Source organism: Zea mays, chromosome 7, assembly GCF_902167145.1.
Source record: "Zea mays cultivar B73 chromosome 7, Zm-B73-REFERENCE-NAM-5.0, whole genome shotgun sequence".
Taxonomy (NCBI): domain Eukaryota; kingdom Viridiplantae; phylum Streptophyta; class Magnoliopsida; order Poales; family Poaceae; genus Zea; species Zea mays.
Genome location: NC_050102.1, coordinates 130,359,925 through 130,387,671, shown reverse-complemented (window position 1 = coordinate 130,387,671; position 27,747 = coordinate 130,359,925). Strand labels below are relative to the sequence as shown.

The 27,747-nt window shown below is 45.9% G+C and overlaps 1 protein-coding gene and 1 long non-coding RNA gene across 3 annotated transcripts; both read left to right on the top strand.

Moving 5' to 3' along the window:
• The first annotated feature begins 11,109 nt into the window (after positions 1-11,109).
• On the top strand, positions 11,110-13,031 carry LOC103632836 (uncharacterized). The gene is made up of 3 exons (XR_004851516.1): positions 11,110-11,214; positions 11,783-11,977; positions 12,736-13,031. It is a non-coding gene; the product is annotated as an uncharacterized lncRNA (long non-coding RNA).
• Positions 13,032-17,050: 4,019 nt separating this feature from the next.
• Positions 17,051-19,609, top strand: LOC100273561 (uncharacterized). Of its 2 annotated transcripts, none has more exons than XM_020540358.3 (3): positions 17,051-18,102; positions 18,199-18,427; positions 19,175-19,609. In XM_020540358.3, the coding sequence occupies exons 1-3, from the start codon at positions 17,276-17,278 to the stop codon at positions 19,175-19,177; spliced, it is 1,059 nt and encodes a 352-aa protein (XP_020395947.1). In that variant the 5' UTR covers positions 17,051-17,275; the 3' UTR covers positions 19,178-19,609. The 2 variants fall into 2 exon arrangements, with proteins under 2 accessions (XP_020395947.1, NP_001141451.2); NM_001147979.2 differs by having other exon boundaries at positions 17,138-18,102; positions 18,527-19,209.
• The last annotated feature ends 8,138 nt before the right edge of the window (positions 19,610-27,747 follow it).

The following is a 27,747-nucleotide window of genomic DNA, read 5'->3' as shown; positions in this document are numbered from 1 at the left end:
GTTTTCACGCGCCCTCCGCGTTTGACGGTTTTTTGCCCGATGCCTGCGCGACACGTCGGTACGGCTGACGGCTCCCTTCTCCCTCCGCGTGTGATGGGCACCACACGGTCCTCTCCATCCGCCCCGCGTCTGCGGCTGCGCTCAGCCTCCGGATCTGACGGTGCCGCGGCAGCCTCGTCGCGCGGAGCAGGGGCCTGGCCATCTCTCCGGTGAGGCCGACCGTCAGGAGCTACAGATGGGACCCCCCGTCCCCTTCGTCCACAGTTCCATCGTGGGGCGCGCGGGAGCAGCGTTGCCTTCGCCCAGCGCGCAGGTGACGCTACCGCTGCTGTGGTGGGCTCGGCTTCGTGCAGACCCACGCGTCGCTGCAGCGAGCAACCCGTCGCCCCGCGTCCGGTGAGGCCGGCGGTCGTGGTCTGCAGATGGGCCCCTTCCGCTTCGTCCACAGTGCCGTCGGGGGACGCCGGGGAGCAGCGGCGCCTTCGCCCGACGCGGAGGTGATGCTACCGCTGCTGTGGTGGGCTCAGCTCCGCACGGACCCACGCGCAGCTGCAGCGAGCAGCCCGTCGCCCCGCGTCTGAAGGTTTTCACGCGCCCTCCGCGTTTGACGGTTTTTTGCCCGATGCCTGCGCGACACGTCGGTACGGCTGACGGCTCCCTTCTCCCTCCGCGTGTGATGGGCACCACACGGTCCTCTCCATCCGCCCCGCGTCTGCGGCTGCGCTCAGCCTCCGGATCTGACGGTGCTGCGGCAGCCTCGTCGCGCGGAGCAGGGGCCTGGCCATCTCTCCGGTGAGGCCGACCGTCAGGAGCTACAGATGGGACCCCCCGTCCCCTTCGTCCACAGTTCCATCGTGGGGCGCGCGGGAGCAGCGTTGCCTTCGCCCAGCGCGCAGGTGACGCTACCGCTGCTGTGGTGGGCTCGGCTTCGTGCAGACCCACGCGTCGCTGCAGCGAGCAACCCGTCGCCCCGCGTCCGGTGAGGCCGGCGGTCGTGGTCTGCAGATGGGCCCCTTCCGCTTCGTCCACAGTGCCGTCGGGGGACGCCGGGGAGCAGCGGCGCCTTCGCCCGACGCGGAGGTGATGCTACCGCTACTGTGGTGGGCTCAGCTCCGCACGGACCCACGCGCAGCTGCAGCGAGCAGCCCGTCGCCCCGCGTCTGCGGTCGGCCTTCAGATCTGACCACTGGCGAGCTGTCTCGTCGTGTGGAGCAGGGGCGTGGCCACCCCTCCGGTGAGGCCGGCGGTCGCGGTCTGCAGATGGGCCCCCCCTCCGCTTCCTCCACAGTGTCGTCGGGGGACGCACGGGAGCAGCGCGCTGCCTTCACCCGCTGCGCAGATCACACTACCGCTGCTGCAGTGGCCAACGACTCCGCCTGGACCCACGCGCAGCTGCACCGAGTACAGGATGCGGCCCGCTGCGTAGACATCGTCGCCGTCTCGCCGAAACCGTCGCCTCACGCCTGCGCACGTCGTCCACAGTTCAACAGAGCCGCGACATGGGCGCCGACCCTGTTCTCGGTCAGTAACTTCTCCCATTTTACTACGTGCTTCTCCTACACGCCCCGTCCTCTCTTCGCTTTTTAGAGACCAGATCTACCGTCGTCCTGAGTCCCGCTCTTTTTCTTTCGAGGTTCTCGCCAAACACCGTCCTTAGGCTCCCTCGCTTTACCACTGATGGTGTTCGGTGAGGTCTTCTGACGTCCCTCCGTGCGTCCAGGTTTGCTCGCCTACCGACCTCTGGTCTTATTCTTCTTCTTAGTGTTATTGATGTCTGCAATGCATGACCTTCTCGATGTCTGCAATGCTTGACCTTGCCATAGGGTTTTCTGCCAGCAAATCTTTGTTTTACTAGCACCACCAGAGGCAGCAGTTGAACTTCTTGCATCCTTCGATGGCTCATTAGATATTGACTGCCTGCTATTCGGTGATTGGCTTGAACTGCTGGTTTTAGCCTCTTTTACAGTAGGCAGTTCAGGACCAGTCCCAACAGTTGATTTCCAGGGCTGGTCACTTCTCTCTTCTTTCCTTTAGTTAAACCACCATTTTGCGTACCAACTAAAGCGATCTTCGGTTGCTAGGAAGCTGATGGACCATTTAAACGCTTTGGAGACCGTCCACCACATTGCAATGCGGCATGCATTTCTAGCCTTGTTCTGTGTAGAAGTCAATTTACTTCTTCATGTCGTTCCTGGTTTTCAATTTCATATGTCAATAATAGATATATAATGAACAAAAACAAGAAATAGATGATGAACTTACATTAATATAGTCCTTGTCAATAATCCACCATAAGACTGTCCAGAATGATGGAACCCAATTCAATTTACAAATGCTAAAATATGCAGGCTCTAAACATTTAGACTGTGTCAGAAAGGGACATCTTAAAATATACTAACAAGAGGAAGTGTCCAGACTGATGCAACTCAAATAAAATTCAAAATGCTAGGTAAGTGCAGCTCCTGAGGTTTCAGATGTTCTGAACTACCAATGGCAAGATAGTTTCCACTAAAATCAAATTCCATTGCAGGAAAAAAAGGCCATGCATCATATGATTAAAGTCACTCTTAACTCTTAAGAACCAGAACTTTCCAGTTACAAGAGAACAAATAAATTCTACATGAAACAGGAACATTCAAAATTCAACAAAAAGAACAATACAGTATGAAGACAGCAAGTCGATAGTGAATTTCATAAATCAAATGACCCTATCCCGTTAGCTCTAACTATGCGTATGCAAGCATGTGCACCATTCTTGGTTTTCACTTTTCACAGCCAAGTTACTTACCAGTATTTGTTGGCGTATCTGAGTCATAGGGAGAGAAGGTCCTAAAATTTATTAATTTCTGAAGATCCCAAAGCTTGACACCATCATGAGCAGCAGTCTGCAAAGTGATGGCAAAATATTAGAAGCTAAACAATCTTAAAATATACTAACAAGAGGAAGTGTCCAGACTGATGCAACTCAAATAAAATTCGAAATGCTAGGTAAGTGCAGCTCCTGAGGTTTCAGATTTTCTGAACCACCAATGGCAAGATTGTTTCCACTAAAATCAAATTCCGCTGCAGGAAAAAAAATGTCATGCATCATATGATTAAAGTCACTCTTAACTCTTAAGAACCAAAATTTTCCAGTTACAAGAGAACAAATAAATTCTACATGAAACAGGAACATTCAAAATCCAACAAAAAGAACAGTACAGTATGAAGACAACAAGTCAATAGTGAATTTCAAAAATCAAATGACCCCCTCCCGTTAGCTCTAATTATGCGTATGCAAGCATGTGCACCATATATCAGGTTTCAGCAGAACACCTATAGCATCATACAGACTTTGCACATTAGATTTTGATTTATCGTTCATAACCCGCAGAATGAGTTCATCGACCTTCAGTTCCATAAAGGACTCTTTCACAACTTGGTTGCCAGCAGAACCTGCTGCCACAACACTAAATCCAGCATCCAATAAATCTGAATTTTCTGAGCCTCCTTGCAAGAGATCGATGACAATTCTAGGTCCCTCACTTTGTATGAACTTTTCAGTGCTTGCCACATCTACAAAACAAGAAAAAAATGATGAACTTACATTAATATAGTCCTTGTCAATAAGCCAACAAAACAAGAAATAAATGATGAGCTTACATTAATATAGTCCTTGTCAATAAGCCACCATAACCACTTATTGTCAATATCGTACACGCGCCAACATACAACTGAATAAATTCCAGCTGGTGGTTCAGCGCCTTTACGTAGGAAGGCAACTTTGCAGGGATCAGCAGTGCCAGGGGAATCCCTTATACATTTCAAGGCAAAAAGAAATCACTATGTACAAACTGGGGGCTTGCAGTTCAGCTACGTATGTGGTGAGGTTGATCTAACAATGTAGTATAAAATATTGGCTATCAAAAACAAACAAATGATATCTAAGACAATGCATAAGTAAGTCACTGATGTGAATAAGTTACATACTCTGTTTAGCGGTCCTGTCTTTCCAGACTCTTCCTGTTCTTTGCTCAATTCCTTGCTCTTGTCCATGAGGGCTGTTATCTGGGCCTTCAATTACATTTCACGGTCTCGTAGTTCCCCAGCCTAATGGCATAATAATTTAAATGGAAATTAGCTATGAAACAACATCTGAATCAAGAAAAAGCTGCAAAAAAAAGTAAAGGGAGAAGACAGAGCAAGGGCGTCCACATATCCAATTGAAGCAGGTGCAAATTGCTAAATAAACAAAAAGAATAGGAAGAAAGAAAGTGCATGGTCGAATGAACATTAAGGGGAACTGCTCATTTAGCTCTTATTGTGTTAGTACGTCCCAAAAATGGAAATGGGGAACTTCACTCGAGTAAGACCATTGATTGATGAAACGAACAAAAAATACTGAATCATCCAAAATTATTTGTAACCCTTCAACTATATTAAATATTTTCTATATACAAAAAGCCATTGTATATAGAACAGTTATGGTGGATGGAAATTATAATTTAATATGATCTTCAGGAGATCAGGCCAATATTTGAGTTATGACACAAACAAGGTGGAGCAGTAAAAAAAGGTTATGCACACTATGGAGATCTCAACTAGAGGGAAGGAAAGATGGCTGGAAGATACTCCTGTTCGCTAAAAGAATGTGAAACTGTGTAACAAGACAAAGTAAATTTACTGTGGAGCAGTAAAAAAAGGTTATGCGAGTATGGAGATCTCAACTAGAGGGAAGGAAAGATGGCTGGAAGATACTCCTGTTCGCTAAAAGAATGTGAAACTGTGTAACAACACAAAGTAAATTAACTGAATTACAAAAAAATACATATAAGCTTACTTGACTAAAGTAGTAGCCAGGCCAATCTCTTCGGGCAGGGTGTTTATTTGATTGAAAGACATGTCCAATGATTTTAGCAAAGGGAGACTGCAATAAATAGGATTAACAAAAACACGGTGGCATTATATTAATGGTCCACTCCCTAAAAATGGACACACAGTCTGATTACTTGACATCACCTGTAGGTGTGTGTATATTATCCCATAGTGGTGGGTAATGAGCATGTTACCTCCCACCATTTCTCATCTTGGCTGCCAGTGTCCAAGTTGTTGTACACATCAGTTACTTTTAGAAGTTGAATGAACCTATATGCTGCGACAAATATGAACTAAAAAGAATCGGCTCGTTGCTTATGGAAAACTAAATCTTATTCGTTGCATGCAGTGTTATACCATCTAATTGATTTGATGCCTTTGTTCCTTCCTGCGCAGATAGCTTTTGACGGAGTTCACAGAAGGCTGCTCGTCGCTGATTCCTTTTGGGAGGTTAGTTCCTTGCTGTGCTTTTCCGCTTCTCCCTCGTGGTTTGTACACGACTGTGAGTTCTCTTGCTACACACTGCGCTCAGATTATGTCAGTGATATACTTGTTTTCAGTGGCATAGTATTTTTGTTTATGTTGTTCTAAACGCTGCACATAGGGTGTGTTGGTGTTGTGCTTCTATCGTTCCGGTGCATTATTGTGTTTTCCTTGAAATGGTGCAGTCAAAACTATGAAGTGTATTGAACTCAAATCCCATGTGTGGCTTCTTTTGGGTACCTTCACATAACTACTTTTAATTAAGTGAACTCCCTTATCCACATGTTGATCACATTTCGTTGGCTTCACACTTGGATGTTTCAGGAAATTCAGTTTTTTGATTCTTATGTGCAGTTAGGTGCTGGGTGGTAGCCTCTGATTTAGGTTCGCTGCCTGTTGCCCAGCCTGTTTAGAGTTTTGTAGTTTTTGGTATGGTCTAAATATTTTGTAAATAAATTTTGAATTGTATTCTCGCGTATTTTCTAGGGTTTGTTACTTGGCGTTTTTTACATGTTCTTGCTTCGTGAATTTTATGCGTATGTGGCTAATTGTTTGACTAAGTTTGCTATATGTTTTAGTATGTATATGATACAATTAACCATTCATTCAATTTCCTTATGTTTTTTGAAAAGTGTATGGTACGTGTTTTTTATGTGGGGGTCTCTCTATTACAGTTCACGTGCGCGCTATTCATGTTCTACAAGTGCTAGGTGTGTGTGTCACGTGGTACATGTTGTGGTGTGCCCATGGCTGATGCTTCGTATGCACGTGTTGCCTGTTCGTATGAAACAAGACGACGCAGGCGCCTTGCAAGCGCACGCGATATGTCGCCTTAATTGTGTTACATTATTTAGTCGACTTGTCGGCACACGCCGACCGGAATTGCGTTGCTGCTTTCAAATATATATATTAGCAATAATACCCGTCCCAAAGCAGGCGACAGATCCATAATGGACTTCCCTTCATCGTTCGCCACATCGAATAGACACCGCCTCCGCAGTAGGCTGCACTACAGACGCTCTGCACAACACACACATATCACAATTCCTCTCGAAAAAACATACATTGATGCTCTAAAAGGTCTGTGCTTCCCTTCCTTCCCTAGATGTTTATTGTGTTTCACTGCTTAATATCCATCATTCTTACCTGTTCTTCATTCTGTAGACGCCTACCCGAATAGATCGTACTATGGTGGCCCTGAGCACACCTGCCGATACTGTGGCGCAGGTTTTTGGTTCCAGGAGCGTGTAAAAAGCGATTCATCTATAGTGCAACGAAGACTTGCATACAATCTCTATTGCAAGGGGGGAAGATCAATTTGGAGCCTTACAAAAGACCGCCATTTGTACTTGCTGATCTCTTGTCGTTTGATGGCGATGCACGCTCAAAAAGATTTTTGAGGCTTATTCGCGTGTACAATTCACTCTTTGCCTTCACCTCCTTTGGTGCCGCTATAGACAAAGCGATAAACAATGGTACTGCGCCTTATGTTTTCAAGATAAATGGAATAGTACATCATCGTATCGGCACCTTGCTTCCACGCCGTGGAGCGATGCCTAAATTTGCCCAATTGTATATTCATGATACAAACCACGAGACACAAAACAGGCTAAACATGTTCGAGGTCGATGATGGTGTCGCTGAACAACCTGAACGTGAAATAACTATGGCTTTGTTGGCCATGTTAAATGACAATAACAAACTTGTCAAAGCGTTTCGATATGCAAGGGAGCGATTGGAACAAGCGGGTAACCAGAGGATAACACTCAGGCTGTTAGGCTGTGATGCTAGACAAGATGTCCAATACAATCTTCCCTCCAGCGGCGAAGTCGCTGCCATCATTGTCGGCGACTACACCGCCGATGAATACACATATGATGTCCTTGTGCACGATAGAAATTGCGGGCTACGACGTGTCTCATGCTTGCATCCATCCTACATGGCTTTGCAGTACCCTCTGTTGTTTCCGTATGGTGAAAATGGTTACCATCTTGGCATTCGGTACTGCGATGATGAAGACAGTGTTGGGACCAAACGAAAATATGTAACAATGCTTGAATTTGTAAGAAGACATTTACATTACAGATTACACGAGTCAAACCCATACACGTGTTATGGTAGGTTAAGTGCTCAGGTCATTGTCGACGCGTATTCAACTATCGAGGGCTCCAGGTTACAGTTCATAGCCGACCATCAAAAAGACCTGCGATCTGAATCAGTGCAGGGGATAGCTGATGCCGTTGACAGAGGGCTAATTAGTGCGGACGCTGTTGGCGGTAAAGTGATCGTGCCTGCGAGTTTCACTGGCAGTAGGCGATACCATGTTATGAATTACCAAGACGCGATGGCTATTTGCAGAGTGTACGGCCCACCAGATCTTTTTTGACTTTCACATGCAACCCCAAATGGAGGGAAATTGCGGATGCGTTGCGCTTCGAACCGGGTCAGCAACCATGCGATCGTTCAGACTTAGTTGTATGAGTCTTCCATATGAAAGTCGATGAGCTCATAGCTGATATAAGGCAGGGCGTGACATTTGGACCAGTTCTCGCGGTCTTGTATACTGTTGAGTTCCAAAAACGAGGCTTGCCACATATAAATTGCCTTGTGTGGTTGGCTGCGGGTGCAAAGGAGTTCGATGCTTCTGTTGTCGACAATTTTATATGCGCTGAGATTCTGGATGTGAACACTGACCCGCTTGGTTATGCTTTAGTCGATGAATTCATGATACACGGGCCATGTGGTCAAAGCAACAGGAATTGCCCATGTATGAAAAACAACAAATGCTCAAAAAAATTTCCAAAAGATTTTCAAGATGAGACCACCATAGACGACTTTGGTTTTGCGCTCTACATGCGTAGAGACGATGACAGACATGTCGTCAAACGTGGCGTTCGACTAGACAATAGAAGTGTTGTACCGTACAACATGCATCTTCTAAAAAAATACAATGCACACATAAATGTTGAATGGTGCAACAAGTCTAACATGATCAAGTATCTATTCAAATATGTTACAAAAGGAATTGATAGAGCAAAAGTATATTTTGAGTCCGCTGCAAAAACACAGAACCATTCGCCCGGTTCTCATCTTGCCACGCCAAATGAGATCCAAGAATACATTGATGCAAGATACCTATCTACGTGCGAGGCTCTATGGCGTGCATTTGAGTACGACATTCACTTTAGAGTGCCTTCTGTTGAACGATTGGTTGTACACCTTCCTGGCCTAAACCATGTGCGCTATGAACCTGAAACAAATTTAGAGGACCTAATATCCAGCCCTTTAGCGAAAAGTACGATGTTAACTGAATGGTTCGAGGCTAATTCGAGACATGAAGAGGCCAGACACCTCACATACTGTGATTTCCCCAAAGAGTGGACATGGGATGCCTCAAACCGATTATGGAGGAAAAGGTCACGTTGCGTTAAGATTGGCCGTATGTACTATGTGCACCCTGCATCGGGAGAACTCTATTACCTGCGCATGCTCCTGATGATTGTCAAGGGGGCCACAAACTATGCTGACGTCAGGACATTTAACGGTCATGTGTATTGTACGTTTCGTGCTGCATGTGAGGCTCGTGGTTTACTTGAAGGTGATAATGAATGGATCCTTTTGTTTGATGAGGCGATTGTGTCCGCATCTGCGTACCAACTTAGACAGTTGTTCGTCACTGTGGTTTTGTACTGTTCCGTTGGAAACGTACGTGCACTATTCGACAAATACTGGCATTACTTTACGGATGACATGTGCCGTAGACTTAGAGACGCGACTGGAAACCCCAATTACAAAGTCCCTGAAGAACAACTCATGTCCTTACTTATACAAAACCTTACGGACGTTTTCACGAATAGTGGCGGGAACATAAATGATTACGACCTACCAAGATTCGCTAATCATTGCCATTATATGGGTGAAAACAGATTGATTAACGACGAGATGGATCCTGATCCTTTGATGTTGTCCATGCATGCTTCATCTTTAGTTGCGCAATTGAATGATGACCAGCGGAAAGTGTACGACACTATAATTGGACGTGTTCACAGTAGATCACCTGGTTTCTTCTTTGTTTGCGGCCATGGTGGCACAGGCAAAACATTCCTATGGACCACTTTAATTGCGAGTTTACGTTCCGAGAAGAAAATAGTGCTAGCTGTCGCATCGTCAGGCGTTGCATCTCTTCTACTACCTAAAGGACGCACTGCACATTCAAGGTTTAAAATACCGTTTGACATAAACGATGCTAGCACATGTAATGTGAACCGGGGGACCATGCTTGCTGAGCTTATACAAATTGCCACTCTGATTATATGGGATGAAGCGCCAATGACACATCGTCGTTGCTTCGAGGCTCTAGATAGAACTATGCGAGATATTCTTTCTGAGCAAACACCTTCAAATGCAATCCTCCCATTTGGTGGCAAGATTGTTGTTCTTGGTGGCGATTTCCGTCATATTTTACCTGTCGTACGAAAGGGCTGACGGTCTTCCATAGTTAATGCATCAATTACGAATTCGAAGTTGTGGCAGCACGTTGTCCTCCTCAAATTATGCACGAACATGCGCCTTCTTGGCCCCTCCTTGGAAGAAAACGATCGTAATGACCTCATATCTTTTGGTAAATGGGTTCTATCTATAGGTGATGGTACACTTCCTGCCGAAAAAAGGACTGGTGATCGTGAACCCACATGGATCACAATTCCCGATGACTTTCTTGTCCAAACTAACAATGATAAAATAGCCGCGATTGTATCTGAAGTATACCTAGATTTCTTTATGAATTATGATAAACCAACATATCTAGCCTCGTGTGCCATTATATGCCCAAATAATGCTACAGTCGATGATATTAATAACTACATTGTTTCGCTTGTGTCTGGGGAAACCGTGCGCTACCTTAGTTGTGATACTATATCAAAGTCATCAGAAAGAATACCAGATTTCGATGTGCTCTATCCTACTGAATTCTTAAATTCGATTAATGCAAACAATTTCCCATCTCACGAGCTTATGCTGAAAAACGGTGTCATAATGATGTTGTTGAGAAACCTTAATCAAAGCATGGGCCTCTGCAATGGTACACGACTACTCGTTACCGAGCCTGGACAACGTATATTGAGATGTATTGCTCTCACAGGCTCTAATGTGGGTGCTGCGGTTTTAATACCAAGAATAACCCTCAATACTACTGATGTAAAATGGCCGTTCACACTCTAGAGAAGGCAATTCCCAGTACGAGTATGCTACGCAATGACAATTAATAAGAGCCAAGGACAAACCCTGTCCAGGGTTGGGCTTTACCTCAAGAAACCGGTCTTCACTCATGGACAACTCTGGAAACGTCTGCTTCCAGGTCAATGCTACTATAAAGGAACTAGGCAATCAAAATGTTGACATTTCAACATCAACCGCAGGGTCACACCAGTCTTCGCTTATGTTCTCACAAGGTGCAAGCAGCAACATGGAAGACACTCCTCACAAGACAGACACCTTGTCTTCACCTCTGACACCTTTGACGCCTCAGGGTAGCGTCGCCACTACAAAGTATTTGGTACGTTTTCCAACTGCCTACATAAATAGTATGCTGCAGCATGTGTGGTTTATTCTATACCTTGATGCAGGAAACCGTTGACGCTGGAGACACTGGGTGTGTGACTACTCAGTCCTCAACAACTAGGAAGAGGCGAGTCTCGATAGCAAAAGTTATGCTTCCTTCTTGCGCATATTGTGTGTTACTACAGCTTTGATTTAATCCACTAAAACTTGTAGATCATGCTCTTCGCCTGGCAAATCAATAGCAAAAAAAATGTTCGTTGCTGACGATGGGGAAGGAAGCATTAGTCAATCCAGTGGAGGTGGTGTTGGTGGATCCAGGTCAGGTTGTTTGAGCTCTGATTATTGCAACTCATGAGTTTCCATTAGATGATATGCTTTGTTACATTTTCTTTGAAATTCATGAGCTTTCAGCTAGGCTAAATTACCAATGAGCTATCCTTCATTCTTTACCAACAATCTCTTCTAACCACTCAATCTGCATCTGATGCTCCACATGAACATTTTGATGAGCTAATTCAAAGGACTGAAGTTTTTGAATCTGACAAAACAATAGGCCATACATGTATGCTGGCTGTATATGAAAGGCGAATATTCATATGCCTATATGAATTTGTGATGTCACCTAACCAAAAATGGACATCTTAAAGTGAGATATAATAATAATAATAATAAATTTAGAAAAGAGAGCACCAGTGTAAAGTCACATGCCAGTACTCAACTGGACATGTTATTTACCTTAGATCAAGCTTAGAAGGCACTTTTGGACTATGCATAGACTATTTCTAGCCGTAGCTAATGGCACTGAATTCGTCTTGTCTATAATTTGATATATCAAACATATATGCATCTTTCTGTTTGACTACAATTGTGTCTGCTCTCTTTTCAGTGATGAGAAAGATAATTAGGTGCTGGTGTAGGAACGTGGAACTTTTGCCTTCACAGTTGCAGCCATGTGTAATTCAGGGTTATCATCTATTTCTACTTTTCTCAAGTTGTCGTATATGTTAGTTGGATGGGGGAGATGTGGTACATACTTTTGTATGCAACATCGCTAACGATTTGCCTACACAAACCTGCCAAGGTACATGTTTTTTATCTCATATCAAAATAGTTATGGACTGTGAACTATGATGCCCACTACTATTCCGTTCTCTTTTTTTGCAAAAAAAATGTTGTTTCAAAATAGCCCTTCAAAATTGTACATGTTCTATTAATTTTTTGGTTCAGTGTTGGCTTCTTCCTAATCACAGTAATAAAAAGCAATTCCATATTTCACAGGGGAATGTACATTGTTAGTATACCTTATTTGCTGGTAGATAAGTATTTGAATTACACCACAGCACACTTGTTAATACTGAAAACATGTGATGGTAGTGCTTCACATTTTGGTTTATGTCTAATTCTTAAAAATCATATATGTGACTCATGAGCACATGGATGTGAATTTTTGATTGTTTTGGATTGTGAAGATTGTTGGGTGGTTGGAAACTAACGTCTCTCTAAAGAGAAAACGTATGAGTAGACTGGATATATGGACTTCAAGACATGATGCTCAATTGTATTTTAAGTTGGCTTACATGGCATATTTTAAACATGAATATTTTTTGTCCTGTGATGATTGACCTTTGAGTTTATGATCTATGGTACTGTTCTAACAAATGTGTATCACAATGATGAACATTATGGTTGAACAAATGAACAATTTATTTGCCTTGGTAACTAATCAATTCAAATTTCATAGTTTGCATGTCTCATCTTTATTAATATAGTTTTATCAGTATTTTGTATAGTTTTTTACTCTGTGTATTCTTTTGGTAATATTGTCCAACTGTATTTCAGGTTAACTTTGATCAGGATGCTACGCCTATCACGCTTTTGATATGCTGGCGGCCAACGTGAATGCATCTCACTTAAAATCGTGCTTGTTACCTTTCCTCCCCGGATGTTCATCCTTAGCAACTTGTACTGTGTAATGGCAGAAGAAAAACCTACTCTTTTGTATATATCAACTGCCCGTTGTTAAACCTTTTGCTACATCGCACGGCTGCAAACTGTGCTCTACTTATTTGTGTGGCTAAAGTCTTTTGGCAACCCAGAAATGCATTTTATTCCATGACTCACTTATATGCTACCAATTTCGTATTTTTTGTTTTTTTAAAATCGAGTATTATTTTTGTTGATCAAATTAGCCATTTGCACATATACGATGGCATAATATTCTGTAATTTATTTCAAATTGTTTGATTTCGTTCCTCTTTGGTTTGTTGTTGTTTTGAATGGAATCATGTGCGTGCTATTGAACTGGATGTCTGGATTTATCCACAATTTGCAAGTGCAGTGTTATTGATGATATTGCTTAAGAATTGCTTCAAACATAAGAGGGAGGCGACAAGTATAGCGTCCGATAGGGCGCTGCCTTTTCTAGTAATAATAATAACCCCCAAAGGTCCAAACCGCGGCGGCAGGCGTACCGGTGGCCGCCTTGGCTGCTGACCAACCCAGGACGTGCTCCGCATCCGGATTCGCCGCTGAATTCCTCGGGAGCGGACCAGAGCACGACGGTACGGGGACGGGAACCCAGCCGCGAACGACTCCTGTTCCCGGAGGTGGCCACGGATTGGCCGGCCGACCCCGCGGTATAGGGGCGGCTCGGCTCCTGCCATGAGATGCGAGTGCGAGTCCATCCCGACGAATCAGACGACGCACGCCCTGACCGGACGCTGGTCGTTGGCCCCGTTCATCACCAAATTTACTCCGCATCAATGCGCAGGCAACCGTCGGTGACGACACCGAGGTCGTCAACGGTGGATGCACGCTAGCGATGGCCCGCGCGAGCACGTACTGGTTGATGAAAAAAACGCTCGTCGAACCAGCCATTTGACACGGACAAGGACGAAACCTCCGCCCTCCACACCGCTGAAGCAGCAGGATTTTGACCGGTCACTCGTGTGTGAATGAAACCTATAGATACAAAAATTGGCGTTTTGAGAAAAAAAAAACTGGCGAACTTGTCTCTTCCGTATGCCGTAGGCGGCGTCACCTGTTTTCACATGTGACAACTTCGTCCATGCAACAAAGTAAAGTTTCAAGTTTCAATCCACAAATTAAAAAAATCCATATATAGAGCTTCATTTTCCTTTATTTAAAAAATCCGCAAATGAAGAAGATCTCTAGCAAGTTTTTTTACATTGATACAATATTTGTTTCTGATAAGTTTAGGCTTGCTTGTTTACATCTAGCCTCTTTAATCAGTTTATGATGGCCTGTTTAAAAAGGTAGTCTAGGACAGATTATAATCAGCTTATGATGACCTGTTTGTTTCGATTGACGAGCTTTTCTAAGAATCTGGCTGTGGTGAGAATCTAGCTGTGTAGAGCATATAAGTATTGCGAGGTGTCGTGGTTTCTGGAACCGGAGGACAATAAGTTTTGTGTGCGACAGGGTGTTAGCACAGACTCACTCTGAATGGTGAGCTACGAGGGGCTTGAGGGTGGATCTGAGACGAGTTGGTTCAGACAGGAGCCCTAGTCCATGTAGTGCTGATCGTGGTATTACTTGAAACGTGTTACAACTATGTGCTTATGTGAAGTTGTAAAGATATGGAATAATGTTTGAATGGGGGTTGTTGCCTTTTTATAGTCCAAAGATAGACGTTACAATGAGGACTAGTATTCTAGTGGGTGGAGTTTGGCCTCCTGCTTCTCGGCCTCGTACCTCCTATGGAGTCGCCTGCCGAGGCGTGCATCGTCGTCAGGTATGGTGTCGTGTCCCGTCCGCTTCCCTGTTGCTACTCCGATTTAGACGTGGCGGTGCTTGGCGGGTGGCGGTGTTTTGACCCGACTGCGCACCACGTGGTTACTCATGTGATGCTTTTGGATAGCATGGCGTCGTTGACTGTGACTCGATGATACGTGCAGGAGCTCATCAGTGTTGGTGAGCAGATAATTGGAGGGGATTCATGAAGGAGAAATCCACTTACTATTAAATTTTGAAAAGAGAAAAGATTTTTTTCATAAATCCCTCCAATTCACTAAACCAGTCCTCACTAGGCCGACAAGTACTCGTTGCCCTTTAACGTGCGGGCTTGCCGTCCCTCTTTCGGTTACTAAGGCCCTGTTTGAATCCACTTATTTGGGAGCTTTTCATCCAAAATAAGCAGAAGTGGTTTCAAACACCTAGCTTTTTCCGAGCTTCTTCTAGCAATAGCTTTTCTAGAATAACTGGCGGAACCCATAAGCCAAAAGCCACCACCGAGCGGCTTCTCTAGTGGTTTTTTTTTTTTTTTTTTTTGCCCCACGCGCGCCTCTTCTCTACCGAGTTTGCACACTACCGATAGCACGCCTCCCCTTGCCCCCTATCATCAGCGCCACACATCCCCATTGCCAACGCCGCACCTTCCCGGCCGCCAGCGTCGCACCTCCCTCCACCACCGCCGCCGCTCGCTAGCTTCCCCTGCCATTAACGCTGGGCACACATTTCTCGTCGCTGCCGCAATCACCTCCCCGGCCGCCAGCGTCGCGCCTCCCTTCACCACCGGCGCCGCTCGCTAGCTTCCCCTGTCGTTGGCGTCGGGCACCTGCCGCAGCCACCGACGACAGCTCCTGCTCCTCCATTTTCGCAGTCGTCACACGCGCCTTTTAAGCTGTTGAGCAGGATGGTGAGAAGCTATACCAGACTGTTGGCTTTTTTCAAGCTTCTTCAATAAATGACTTTTCTCAGTAGCTAAGTAAGCTTATCAAACGAAGCTCTTAAAAATGAGTGAATCCAAATGGGGCCTAAGTCCTCTAGGTATACATGTACATGTGGGCCGGCCAGGTCCGGCACGGCACAGGTCCACAAAAGCACGACACACAAAGGTACGACCTACAAAAGCACATATCTAATTATGGGCTATGCCGTGCCAGCACGTGTGCTCAGTCATCGGCCCACGGCACGGCCCACAATTAGTTATGTGTGTCATGCTGGCTCAAATAGCACAAAATACCTTAATGTGCCAGACCGGCCCATGTACATACAATAGTAATATATCAACAAAAATATAAAATATATATATGACCAAAATAAAACTAAGATGTTTTGGGAAGCACATTATAAAGCTTTGGTTAGAAAGAAAAAATATTACAAATAGCTCACAAATAATATTCAGTTATTTGTTTAGTGTTTAATTGAGTACTATACATTCATACAAAATACATATACAATGATCATCATCACTATTCACTATCCATATCTAGGTATTAGTTCTCGATAGCTTATTGAAGCTCTAGATTCTCCAAGTTATGCTAGTCATGTAGACTTTAATGGACCTTAGTTAAATACTGAGTCTATATTTAGTGGGTCTCGGTGGGCCTTAGTTAAATGGGTCGTGTCAGGCCGACCCATGGGCTTGACTTGAGGCCCAGGCACGGCTAATGTGGGCCGTGCCGGCCCAGGCCCACAATTAGATTGGGCCGTGTCAGGTATGGACCGTGCCAGAAATTATGTGTTTTGGGTCGGCCTATTAGGCATAGCACAAATGTACACCTATGCCTCTAGGATCTTGATACGGAAAAGTTTAAATGTTATTTATAATTAGGATCGTTTATTGATGGATCGGAAAATAACTATTTCTACAAGTTCAGTTGTGAGGTATAGTTTTACTTTTTTTTTGCTTTTAATGTAAAAATGAAAAGGCTACCTTCTGTCGTAGGGTCCCCAGCCCAACCCGGCAACCACCAATCCGTTGCCCGCGCCGGCCTGGTCCCGGACTAGGAAAAAAGCACCCGGCGACACGTGCCCAAAGCTTGGACACACTCACGTCACCGCACAAAACGACGCCTCCTTCGCTCCCTCTATTGCCAGATCCGAATTCGGTGGGCGCCACCTCGACCCACTGACAGCCTCCCCTCCCCTCGTCTTCTCTTCCCGGCTTGCAGCCTGTGCGGTGTGCAGTCTGCGCAAGCGGCCAAGCGCCACCAGAGAGCGGCCAAGCTCCCACAGCCCAACCCCTCCGCGCGCGTCTCCCGCCCAGGCCAACCAAACAAAGTCCGTTAGCCGCGACCGCGAGACCACCCGCCCGGGCCGCGGCGCAGGAAGCGCCAACATACCCCGCCGATAGGGCCCACGCGGCAGTGAGACGGGACGGGACGGTCTGCGCTGCGCACGCGGAGCTGGTCACACCTCACCTCCCTGGCTCCGCCTTCCCCTTCCCATCCCACCCGCGGTGGTTATAAGAGACCCCTCCGCCCCGTCCTCTCTTCTCTCCGCTCCACCCACTCCCGCTCTGCTCCCGTCGATCTGCCATCCTCTGCCTGCCCCGCTTGCTCCGCGCGTCTGCTCTAGTGATTTGAGACGGAGATCCGCCAGAGATCGAGGAGCCGGAGAGCGGCGTCGACGAGGGATGGACGTCCACGGCGGCGGAACGGGAGCCGGCAAGCTGACGCGGACGCCGTCCTCGCTGCTGCGCTCGCCAACGGTGCGCAACTGCTCCTCGTTCCAGGCCGTGGTTGTCGAGGACCCGGAGCCCGACGACAAGAAGGCACAGGCGCACCCCAAGCCTCCGCCCCACCACTTCCACCCCGGCGGCGGCTCCAACCACCCGCTGCTCGTCCTCGTGCTCCCGCTCGCCTTCCTGCCCCTGCTCCTCCTCCTCCGCGGCGGCGACGGCCGCCACCTCGCCCTCCTCGCGGCGTCCGCGGCCGCCGCGCTCGCCGCCGCCGCGGGGGCCGCGCGCCTGCTCCGGGGACGCCTGCGCCGCTCGCCGGGCTCCGGCTCCGTCCAGTGGTTCATCGGGGACGACGACGACAAGCCGCAGAAGCGGGCGGACAAGGCCGCCGCGGCGCCGCACGGCCGCGTCGTGCGCGAGGGCGTCGAGTTCTACAGCAATGGGGACTGCTACGAGGGCGAGTTCCACAAGGGAAACTGCAACGGCAGCGGCGTGTACAACTTCTTCGGCAAGGGCAAGTACGAGGGCGACTGGGTCGACGGCAAGTACGACGGCTACGGCGTCGAGAGCTGGGCGCGGGGCAGCCGGTACCGCGGCCAGTACCGCCAGGGGCTCCGCCACGGCCACGGCGTCTACCGCTTCTACAGCGGCGACTGCTACGCGGGCGAGTGGGCCGGCGGCCAGAGCCACGGCATCGGCGCGCAGACCTGCTCCGACGGCAGCTCCTACGTCGGGGAGTTCAAGTGCGGCGTCAAGCACGGCCTCGGGAGCTACCATTTCAGGTGAGCGCTTACCGAAAAAAAAATTCCTCGGCAATCGCTTGAACCGCGAACCCTCGGGTCGCTAATTACCGGTCTCGCTGCTCAAATCTGTTCCAGAAACGGTGACCGTTACGCGGGCGAGTACTTCGGGGACAAGATCCACGGCTTCGGCGTCTACAGCTTCGCCAACGGCCACTGCTACGAAGGCTCGTGGCACGAAGGCAAGAAGCAGGGATTCGGGATGTACACGTTCCGGAACGGCGACAAGCGATCGGGGGACTGGGATTCTGGGACGCTCAAGACCCCCTTGCCCCCGGCCGATCCTTCTGTCCAGCGAGCCGTACAGGTAAAACAGACAGCGGTTTTCCTGTGCGGCTAAAATCCACCCACCTTCCGTAAATCTTAACAGTGGCCGTTGCGCGTTCCTCTTTGTCCTCCCACCCAGGCTGCACAGCGAGCTGCAGAGAACGCGTTTCGCTTGCCTAGAGTTGATGAGCAGGTCCACAGGGCGGTAATGGCCGCGAACAGGGCGGCCACGGCCGCTCGAGTGGCGGCGATCAAGGCAGTCCAGAACAGGATGGATGGGAAGTTTTGTGAGACCTATGTGTGAATTGCTGTGTGCGAGACCATGTTTCGCTCTCTCTCTCTCTTTCTAACTGTACATTAGGGTAGTGAAGGACAATAACTAATCAGTGAGGTGAGACGACGACCGGGGCAGCACAACCGCGCGCTTCCGAGTCAGGGTTCAGCAACGAGACGACGGGAGCCTGTCTGACGAAGAGCGGAGCTGGCAGAAACCATTTGCGAGAAACGGCCATATCGCCATGGCTGTCGGAGGGGTTCCCTCGCACCTTTCCTTGCAACAAGCTGTAACTGTACATAGATCCAGGCGGTGTATCAATGGTGGAGAGCGAGTTTTTTCTTCTTCTTTCCAGTGCCCTTCTCAGTTTTCATTTACTCCTCAATTATGTCTCAGTAGGGGGGATGTGTGCAGGGCACTGGGGCCACTGCTTACAGTCACAGGAGTCTGTTAGCTTTGCATCTGCGTCTCCATTTCTCCAACCTAAATCTTGACCGCTTCTCCCATGTGCAGTGATTCTCCGTTTGCAAATGTACTTGGAGGTGCACATGGGGGAAGGACTGTAAATCTCCCCGCTTGTCCTGCCCTGCAATGCAACCCAAGCGTCTCTGGTCTGGCACAGATGGCATGAATAATTTCCAGTGGCCTGTTGTGTTGTCGATCCACTCCCTGCTCCCTACCTCCCTGAGCCCACTGTTTTCTGAAACCTAGAGAGAGAGAGAGAGCAATTCACAGCTTTCGGTCCCCTCACAGATCTTTGCACCGGGGGCGTGAATGCTGGAGAAAAAGGGTTCCGGATCGCGGAAATGTGAGGCTGGCACAACGCATTGTTGGTTGCCCTGGATCCCCCTGTTGCTTCAAATTTCTCGCATTATTATAGGACAGCTATGTATGCCCATCTCTCATACAGTTATCCTTCCGCTGCACCATGTGAGATAACGTCACTCATTCCATCGTGTCAGAAGTGGTGATAATTCTGAACCTTTTGTCCCCGTATACATGATGTTCTTATGGATCATTCATTCATTCATTGTACTGCTTCGGGAACAGTGCGGTGATGAAATGGGTCGGTTGACCTGTAAAATACTAAAATGTCGAGCTCAGGAGCGTGAACATCGGAACATGCACAGATGGCCCCGGATGCTCTAGCCTACTAGGAAACTGTGTCTATCCAACTAGCTACTAGCTAGACGGCTAGACACATGCAACAGGCGCTCTCAACACTTCCTCGAGGCTTGTGATTTGTGACCTCGAGTACAGACCGAACAGGAGATAATCTCGGAGCTTGTGGTACTTTAATTAACTGCCTCTGTTCTGCTCTAGAGTTTTGTTTCGACAGAGCATGCTAATGAGCTGCGATTATGTTTTCGATGCGCTGGAGAGTTTGAATCGTTCATGAAAGCTGACTCTGACTGAATAACAACATGTCTGTGAAAACAATACACGCCTATTAGAAGTATTAACAATCCATTAGTAGTGAGTAAGTATTGTTAGATTTATAGACATTTTCCGTATCATTTTAATTCCATAAATTAATATTATGATGATGACATATAAAAGATAATTAATCATGACATCAAATATATCCATAACAATATGGATCATGAGAACATAAAGCATATGAATTATATAAAGCATATAAATACGATAAACATGTAAACTGACTGAACAATTGAAAATAAACAGATAGAAACATAAACAGCATGACTGTAAAATTAAAACAGACAGATCTATCATATTATAATAAGACAGAACAGATAAGATAAAATCATTCGTAAATATGAAACAACATAGATGAATATATGAAACATATATAATCTCCAGAACACAAAACAGTAAGTAAATAAACTGATCATACCCTCCCATGCGCTCTGATGATCTAGATCCTTGGCCAGCTTCCTTTGTCATGTTGAAGATGTTTTGGGCAGTCGCGTAGACGCTCCCCAAAAACCTAATTGCCGATCCCCCGTACAAGGTCTCGAACGGCACCGGCTTCGGAGGCACCTGCCCTCTCGCTTCTCTGTGCGCGCAGAGTCACGAGATGGAAATACCCTCACTCGGCGGCTAGACTGTGAGACTGAAAGTGTTTCTCGCGTGTACCGAGTGACAGGGGTGCTCCTCTATTTAACCTCTCGCAGAGGGAAGCTGAAGGAGAAAGGTCGCCGAGTCACGCCAAGAGTCGGACAGCTCTCGCCGAGTTATTCCATGAGTCGGCCAGCACTTGCTGAGTCATGCCATGAGTCGGTCAGCTGAAGGAGAAGGGTCACTCGGCTGGCTGACGAAGAGACAGGGTCACTCGGCTGACGAAGAGACAGGCAACTGAAAGGTTAACGCGGTTAGTGAGTGCTAAAAATTATCACAACCACACCACGCCCGCTCGCCTGCCTGCCTGCCTGCCTGCCTGCCTGCCTACCTCGCCACGCCACGCCCGGCCCGGCCCGGCCGGCGGAGGCGGCGCGCGCGCGCGTGTGGCACGCCCTTGTCCCTTTCTTGACTTCTCAAGTTAAGTGGAATAAATCCCACCATATAAGTCAAGCCAACAGACCCTTGGACTTCCAATGTGGTACTATTGGTATTCTCCACCATTACACACCTTAGAGTTTATTCAATAAATGGGCCAAGCCCATAAAAGATCCAACAATCCCCACCAAACTCTAGGGTTTGTAATGATGAAGTATCAAAATCACAATCCTTTGATATACCAGTGTTTCGATGGAGACTGTTAAGTTGAACATCCATCTAGAATAAGAGTTTCACTCATTCACAACTGAACAATGGACTATGCCTTGAATTGATAGTTTTGTGCGAAATAAGATTCACTCAAATCCTTTGCTGATACTAGGCTGCAAAAGGGTATTCCCGCTGTTTAGAAGCATATAAGTCACACTTCAGTGCCTTTCATGAGTATTTAGGGATTATCCAAGTCCCATAGACTGTGACTAGCAGTCTGACTCATATAGGTGTATTCCTCAGAAGATGTTCTGTAGGACAACATCTCATCTTTATAAGACTCTTGGAATACATTAAGGTAAAAACCATCCTGCCTTACAGATAGGAAAGATGTGCATCAGAAATGAGTTAAAGAAGGGATCTTTTCTCACAATCTACTCCTAGCTTGTTTCACCACTCTACTTCACGGGATCTCCGATCACATAGAGTAGGTTACCACTAGAGTAGATCTCACATGGGTCTCATACCCATTTCTCTCGATGCACTTTCTATCACATTGCGTGACAGACCCTTAGTGAATTGATCTGCCAGATTATTCGATGTGTGGACATAATCCACAGTTATAACTCCGGAGTTTTTCAACTATTTGATAGATTTCAATCTCCTCTTAACATGCCTTGTAGACTTCATGTTATTCCTAGAACTGTTAACCTTTGTAATCACCGTTTGGTTGTCACAGTTCATGGAAATAGCCGGTATCGGTTTTCAACTACCGGTAATTCCAATAGGAAATCACGAAGCCACTCGGCCTCAGCCCCAACATTGTCTAATGCTGCGAGTTCTGCTTCCATTGTAGACTTCGTTAAGATAGTCTGCTTGCAAGGCTTCCAGGAAACAGCGCCACCTCCAAACAGAAACACATATCCGCTTGTGGCATAAAGCTCATCAGCATCAGAGATCCAGTTGGCATCACAATAGCCTTCCAGCACTTTTGGGTTTCCGGTATAATGAATACCGTATGTCATAGTACCTTTCAAATACCACAACACTCTCTCAAGAGCACGCCAGTGATCATCTCCTGGTTTCGACACAAACCGACTTAGCTTACTCACAGCATAAGAGATGTCTGGCCTTTTTGCACTTGCAAGGTACATGAGCGAGCCAATGATCTGGGAGTATGTCAATTGATCCCTTGCTATTCTCCGATTCTTTCTTAATAGCACATTGGGGTCATAAGGTGTTGGAGCAGGATCACAGTCACTAAAACCAAAGCGACTTAATACCTTTTCCACATAATGGGATTGCAACAAAGTTACCCCACCATCAGCTTCTCTAACAAGCTTGATGTTTAGAATGACATCAGCTTCTCCCAAATCTTTCATTTCGAAATTGCTCGATAGAAGATTTTTAACTTCCTCAATCACATTGAGATTTAATCCAAAGATCAAGATGTCATCAACATAAAGGCACAGCATAACAGACTCACCCCCACCATACCGATAGTATACACACGTGTCAGATTCATTTACAACAAAACCAGCTGTTGTAAGAGTATTATCAAACTTTTCATGCCATTGCTTAGGTGCTTGTTTTAGGCCATACAATGATTTTATCAACCTGCACACCTTGTTCTCTTGACCATTCGCAACGAACCCTTCTGGCTGATCCATATAGATCTCCTCATCCAACTCTCCATTTAGGAAAGCTGTCTTAACATCCATCTGATGAATGATAAGACCATAAGAGGCTGCCACGGCTATTAATGTGCGAATTGTAGTCAATCAAGCCACTGGTGAGTAGGTATCAAAGAAATATTCACCCTCCTTTTGGGTATATCCTTTGGCCACAAGCCTTGCCTTGTACCTCTCGATTGTACCATCAGGCCTAAGCTTTTTCTTGAAGATCCATTTGCAACCTATAGGTTGACAACCATAAGGACGGTCAACGACCTCCCAAGTTCCATTAGACATAATAGATTTCATCTCACTCCTTACTGCTTCCTTCCATAAGTCAGCATCAGGACAGGAATATGCCTCACTAATGGTAGTTGGTGTGTCTTCCACAAGGTACACTATAAAGTCATTACCAAAGGATTTTGCAACCCTCTGTCTATTGCTCTTTCGAGTGATTATAGTGTCATCCTCCTCAGGGATGTGCACGTGGGAATCCTCAACATGATCTTTAGGAATCGACAGTTCGTGCTCATGGGGAATTATAGTCTCATGACTTGTATCACTAGGTGTATTCTTCATGGGAAACTCATTCTCAAAAAATGTTGCGTCTCTTGATTCCATGATAGTATCAACATACATATCAGACACATCAGATTTTATAATTAAGAACCTATACCCAGTGCTGTGAAAAGATTACCCAAGGAATATACAGTCAACAGTTTTAGGCCCAAGTTTACGCTTTTTGTTGATTGGCACATTCACTTTAGCCAAGCAACCCCAAGTGCGTAAATATGAGAGATTTAATCTTCTCTTTCCCCATTCCTCAAATGGTGTGATCTCTTTGTTCTTTGTTGGAACTCTATTCAGGACATGACATGCCGTCAAAATTGCCTCACCCCACCATGCCTTGGATAATCCCGCTGTACTCAACATGGCATTCACCAAATCTGTTAGAGTGCAGTTTTTCCTTTCAGCAATCCCATTGGATTGTGGTGAGAATGGCGGTGTCCTCTCATGAATAATACCATGTTCCACGCAGAACTCATCGAACACATTAGAGAATTATTCTCCACCTCGATCAGACCTTAACCGTTTTATTTTCCTCTCAAGTTGGTTCTCAACTTCAGCTTTATAGGCCTTAAAATAATTGAACGCTTCATCTTTTGTTTTTAAGAGATACACATAACAAAATTTAGTGGAGTCATCTATAAAAGTGAGAAAGTATCTTTTACCACCTTTGGTCAAAATTCCATTCATCTCGCACAGATCAGAATGAACAAGTTCTAGAGGTGCCAAACTCCTCGCCTCAGCAACCTTGTGAGGCTTGCGGGGTTGTTTTGATTCAACACACACATGGCACTTAGACTTTTTGACCAAGTTAAATTTAGGAATTAAATTTATATTTGCTAACCGCATAAGACAGCCAAAGCTTGCATGACAAAAACGTGAATGCCATAAATCTGACTCATCAGAAAAATTGACAGAATTCACTAGTTTATTACACACATCATGCAGTGATAAGCGGAACAAGCCTCCGCAGTCATATCCTTTACCAACAAAAGTACCATGTTTCGACACAACACATTTATTAGACTCAAGAACAACTTTGTATCCATCTCGACATAGCATAGACGCGCTAACGAGATTCTTCTTGATAGAGGGCACATGCTGCACGCTCTTCAATGGCACCGTCTTTCCCGAAGTAAACTTCAGAATGACCGTACCAACACCAAGAACATGAGCACGCGACCCATTTCCCATTAACAAGGCGCCAGACCTCCCGACCTGATAGGAGGAGAACATAGAGGCATCAGCACACACATGAATATTTGCACCACTGTCCATCCACCACTCAGGTGAATTACAAACTGAGAGAACAAATGGTAAAGAATTACCATACACAGATGTTCCTCCTTCAGTTTCAGTGGTTACGACATTAGCTGATTTCTTGTCTTGAGTGAACTTGCGATCAGGGCACTCTCTTACCCAATGTTGATCACTGCCACAGACAAAGCATCCTCCCTTTCCCTTGTTATTGTTCTTCTTTTTAAACTGTGCTGTTTGAACAAGTTTATTCACGTTCTCTGGTTTGTTCTGGTTTTTCTTCTTGTTAAACTTGCGGAAGTTTCTCTTCTGCACCACATTAGCAGTAGAGGTCTCAACACCTTTTCCACTGTCCTTTGTTCTAGCCCTTTCCTCAACATAAAGAGTACCAATGAGCTCTTCCACATTGAACTCTTGTCTCTTATGTTTGAGAGAGGTAGCAAAGTCCTTCCAAGAAGGTGGCAACTTGGCGATTATACCGCCAACCACAAACTTGTCAGGCAAAGGACAAGGAAAGAGTTCGAGTTCCTTAGCTAGTGCCTGAAACTCATGAGCCTGTTCCACTACAGATCGGTTCTCAACCATCTTGTAGTCATATAGCTGCTCCATGAGGTACAGCTCGCTACCAGCGTCAGTTACTCCAAACTTTCCGACAAGTGCATCCCACAGCTCTTTCCCTGTGGGAAGAATGATATAGCTTTTCTGGAATTTTGTATCCAGTGCGCTAATTACTGCTCCTCGAAAGAGGTTGTCTTCAGCCTTAAACTTAGCCTCATCCTCAGGAGGTAAGTTGGCAGGCTTGCCCTCAGCGGCATGAAAACAAGACATTGTAGTAAGCCACAATTCCATCTTAACTTTCCATATCAAGAAGTTTTTACCATCGAAAGGATCAGGCTTTAGCACAGCAGCAAAACCTCTGACAGAAAAATGCCTAACATTAGGTTTTTGGATTGTTAGATTTATAGGCATTTTCCGTATCATTTTAATTCCATAAATTAATATTATGATGATGACATATAAAAGATAATTAATCATGACATCAAATATATCCATAACAATATGGATCATGAGAACATAAAGCATATGAATTATATAAAGCATATAAATACGATAAACATGTAAACTGACTGAACAATTGAAAATAAACAGATAGAAACATAAACAGCATGACTGTAAAATTAAAACAGACAGATCTATCATATTATAATAAGACAGAATAGATAAGATAAAATCATTCGTAAATATTGTCACACCCGGTTTTAGAAGGTAAACCGAATGCGAACTATGTACGTGCCAGGATCAGAACTCACGTACACAGTGGTTACATAAATGAACATCAACGCACATTGCTCGAATAATAACTTAAAAGAGTATTAACTTATTACATCACAGGGTCATAGACATCCACATAGTCATCAACTTAACAGTTAAATCAAAGTGCTAGCGAAACGCAGTAACGATAAGGCCTTCACAGGCAGCTGACTGGGGGTTTGCCGCCAACCCACACCTAGAATTCGTCGTAGTCTTGGAACTCCTGGAAGTCTCCTTCCACGGCTTCGCCTTCTCCTGAGCAATGATTACAATGCGGACAACCTGGTGTTTTGTGGTAAAGCAAGGATGAGTACACATCAACGTACTCAGCAAATGCCCCGTTTGGCTGAAGTGGACTAGCTTTATGTGGGGTTAGGCTCAAGCAGTTGCTTTTAGTTGGTCAGGTATTTATTATTAGTGGAAGCCAAGTTTTATCATATAACCAACCCGTGAACCATTTCCTCATCGAGGAAACGTCATTATCATCATCGAACCAAAACCATCCATAGAACCATATTATCTCAGATCATCTGTATCTCGAACCATCTGTATCTCTAATCAAAGAGGATCCCAAGGCTGCTCTTAACCGTGAGCACGGCTGATATACCAGTTTCACTACCCTCTGCAGAGGTCGCACACTTTACCCATGAGCCGTGATTCCCTCTCTAGCCCGGGCTTGCAAGACCCTTATTCACTCCCAAGGTGAATGGCCAGGGATTCACTACGAAGCCTTTACAAAGATTCCCTAGAGGTCATAGCTGCCCGTTAGGTTTCTCCAGTTTGATAAACACAGTACCTCTCCCCGCAGGAGGGCGACTAAAAAGCAAAACGAAAGAACCTCGGCACCCAGCCTCGGCAGAGCAAGCACTGTGCCTGGACCCCATTGACGGCACGACGGCGAAGCAACTACACTTCTAGTTCCTCTAATTAATTAGCTAAGGGCACCCCATTCCACCCTCATGGTTGCACTGTTATCCCGGGTGGTCTCTCAACGAACAGGTCCTTACGGAGAGGTACTCAGGAAACAGCCTGAGCCCCCTAGAGTATCACAAGTTCATCAACATCATCAGGATAACAGTATCATAAATAGTCTCATCATGTTCATTGATTAAATTAAGGCAATAGCAGAATGCTAACCATGATAACCCAAAGGTAAACAAGGATAAGATAAATAGAAAGCTAGTCAATCCTTAGGTTTCAATTGAGTAATGCGGGACAATAAATTATAAGTGAATGGGACATAATAGGTCAGAGGACACTTGCCTTCACCAAGCTGCTGCTGCTCAGGGTCTTCTCCTGCAATTCCCTCAGACTCCACGAACGGCCCGATATCTACGCGAGTGCAAACATACATCCAACATTCTTGAAATGGTAGAAAACAGTACACCATACAACAGTATAGATCAAATAAATATGCACGCGACAAAGAATTCGCATCTACGACTACGCGAGAACGGAACCGAGACGACTGATACTACGGTCGAGGGATATCACAGGTATACTAAGCGAATATGAATTATAATATTTAATTCAGCTTAATCATATTAACAGAAAATAATCACAAGCCGAGTAAAATTACTACTTAGTCCCGATTAGTGTGTTGTTCGA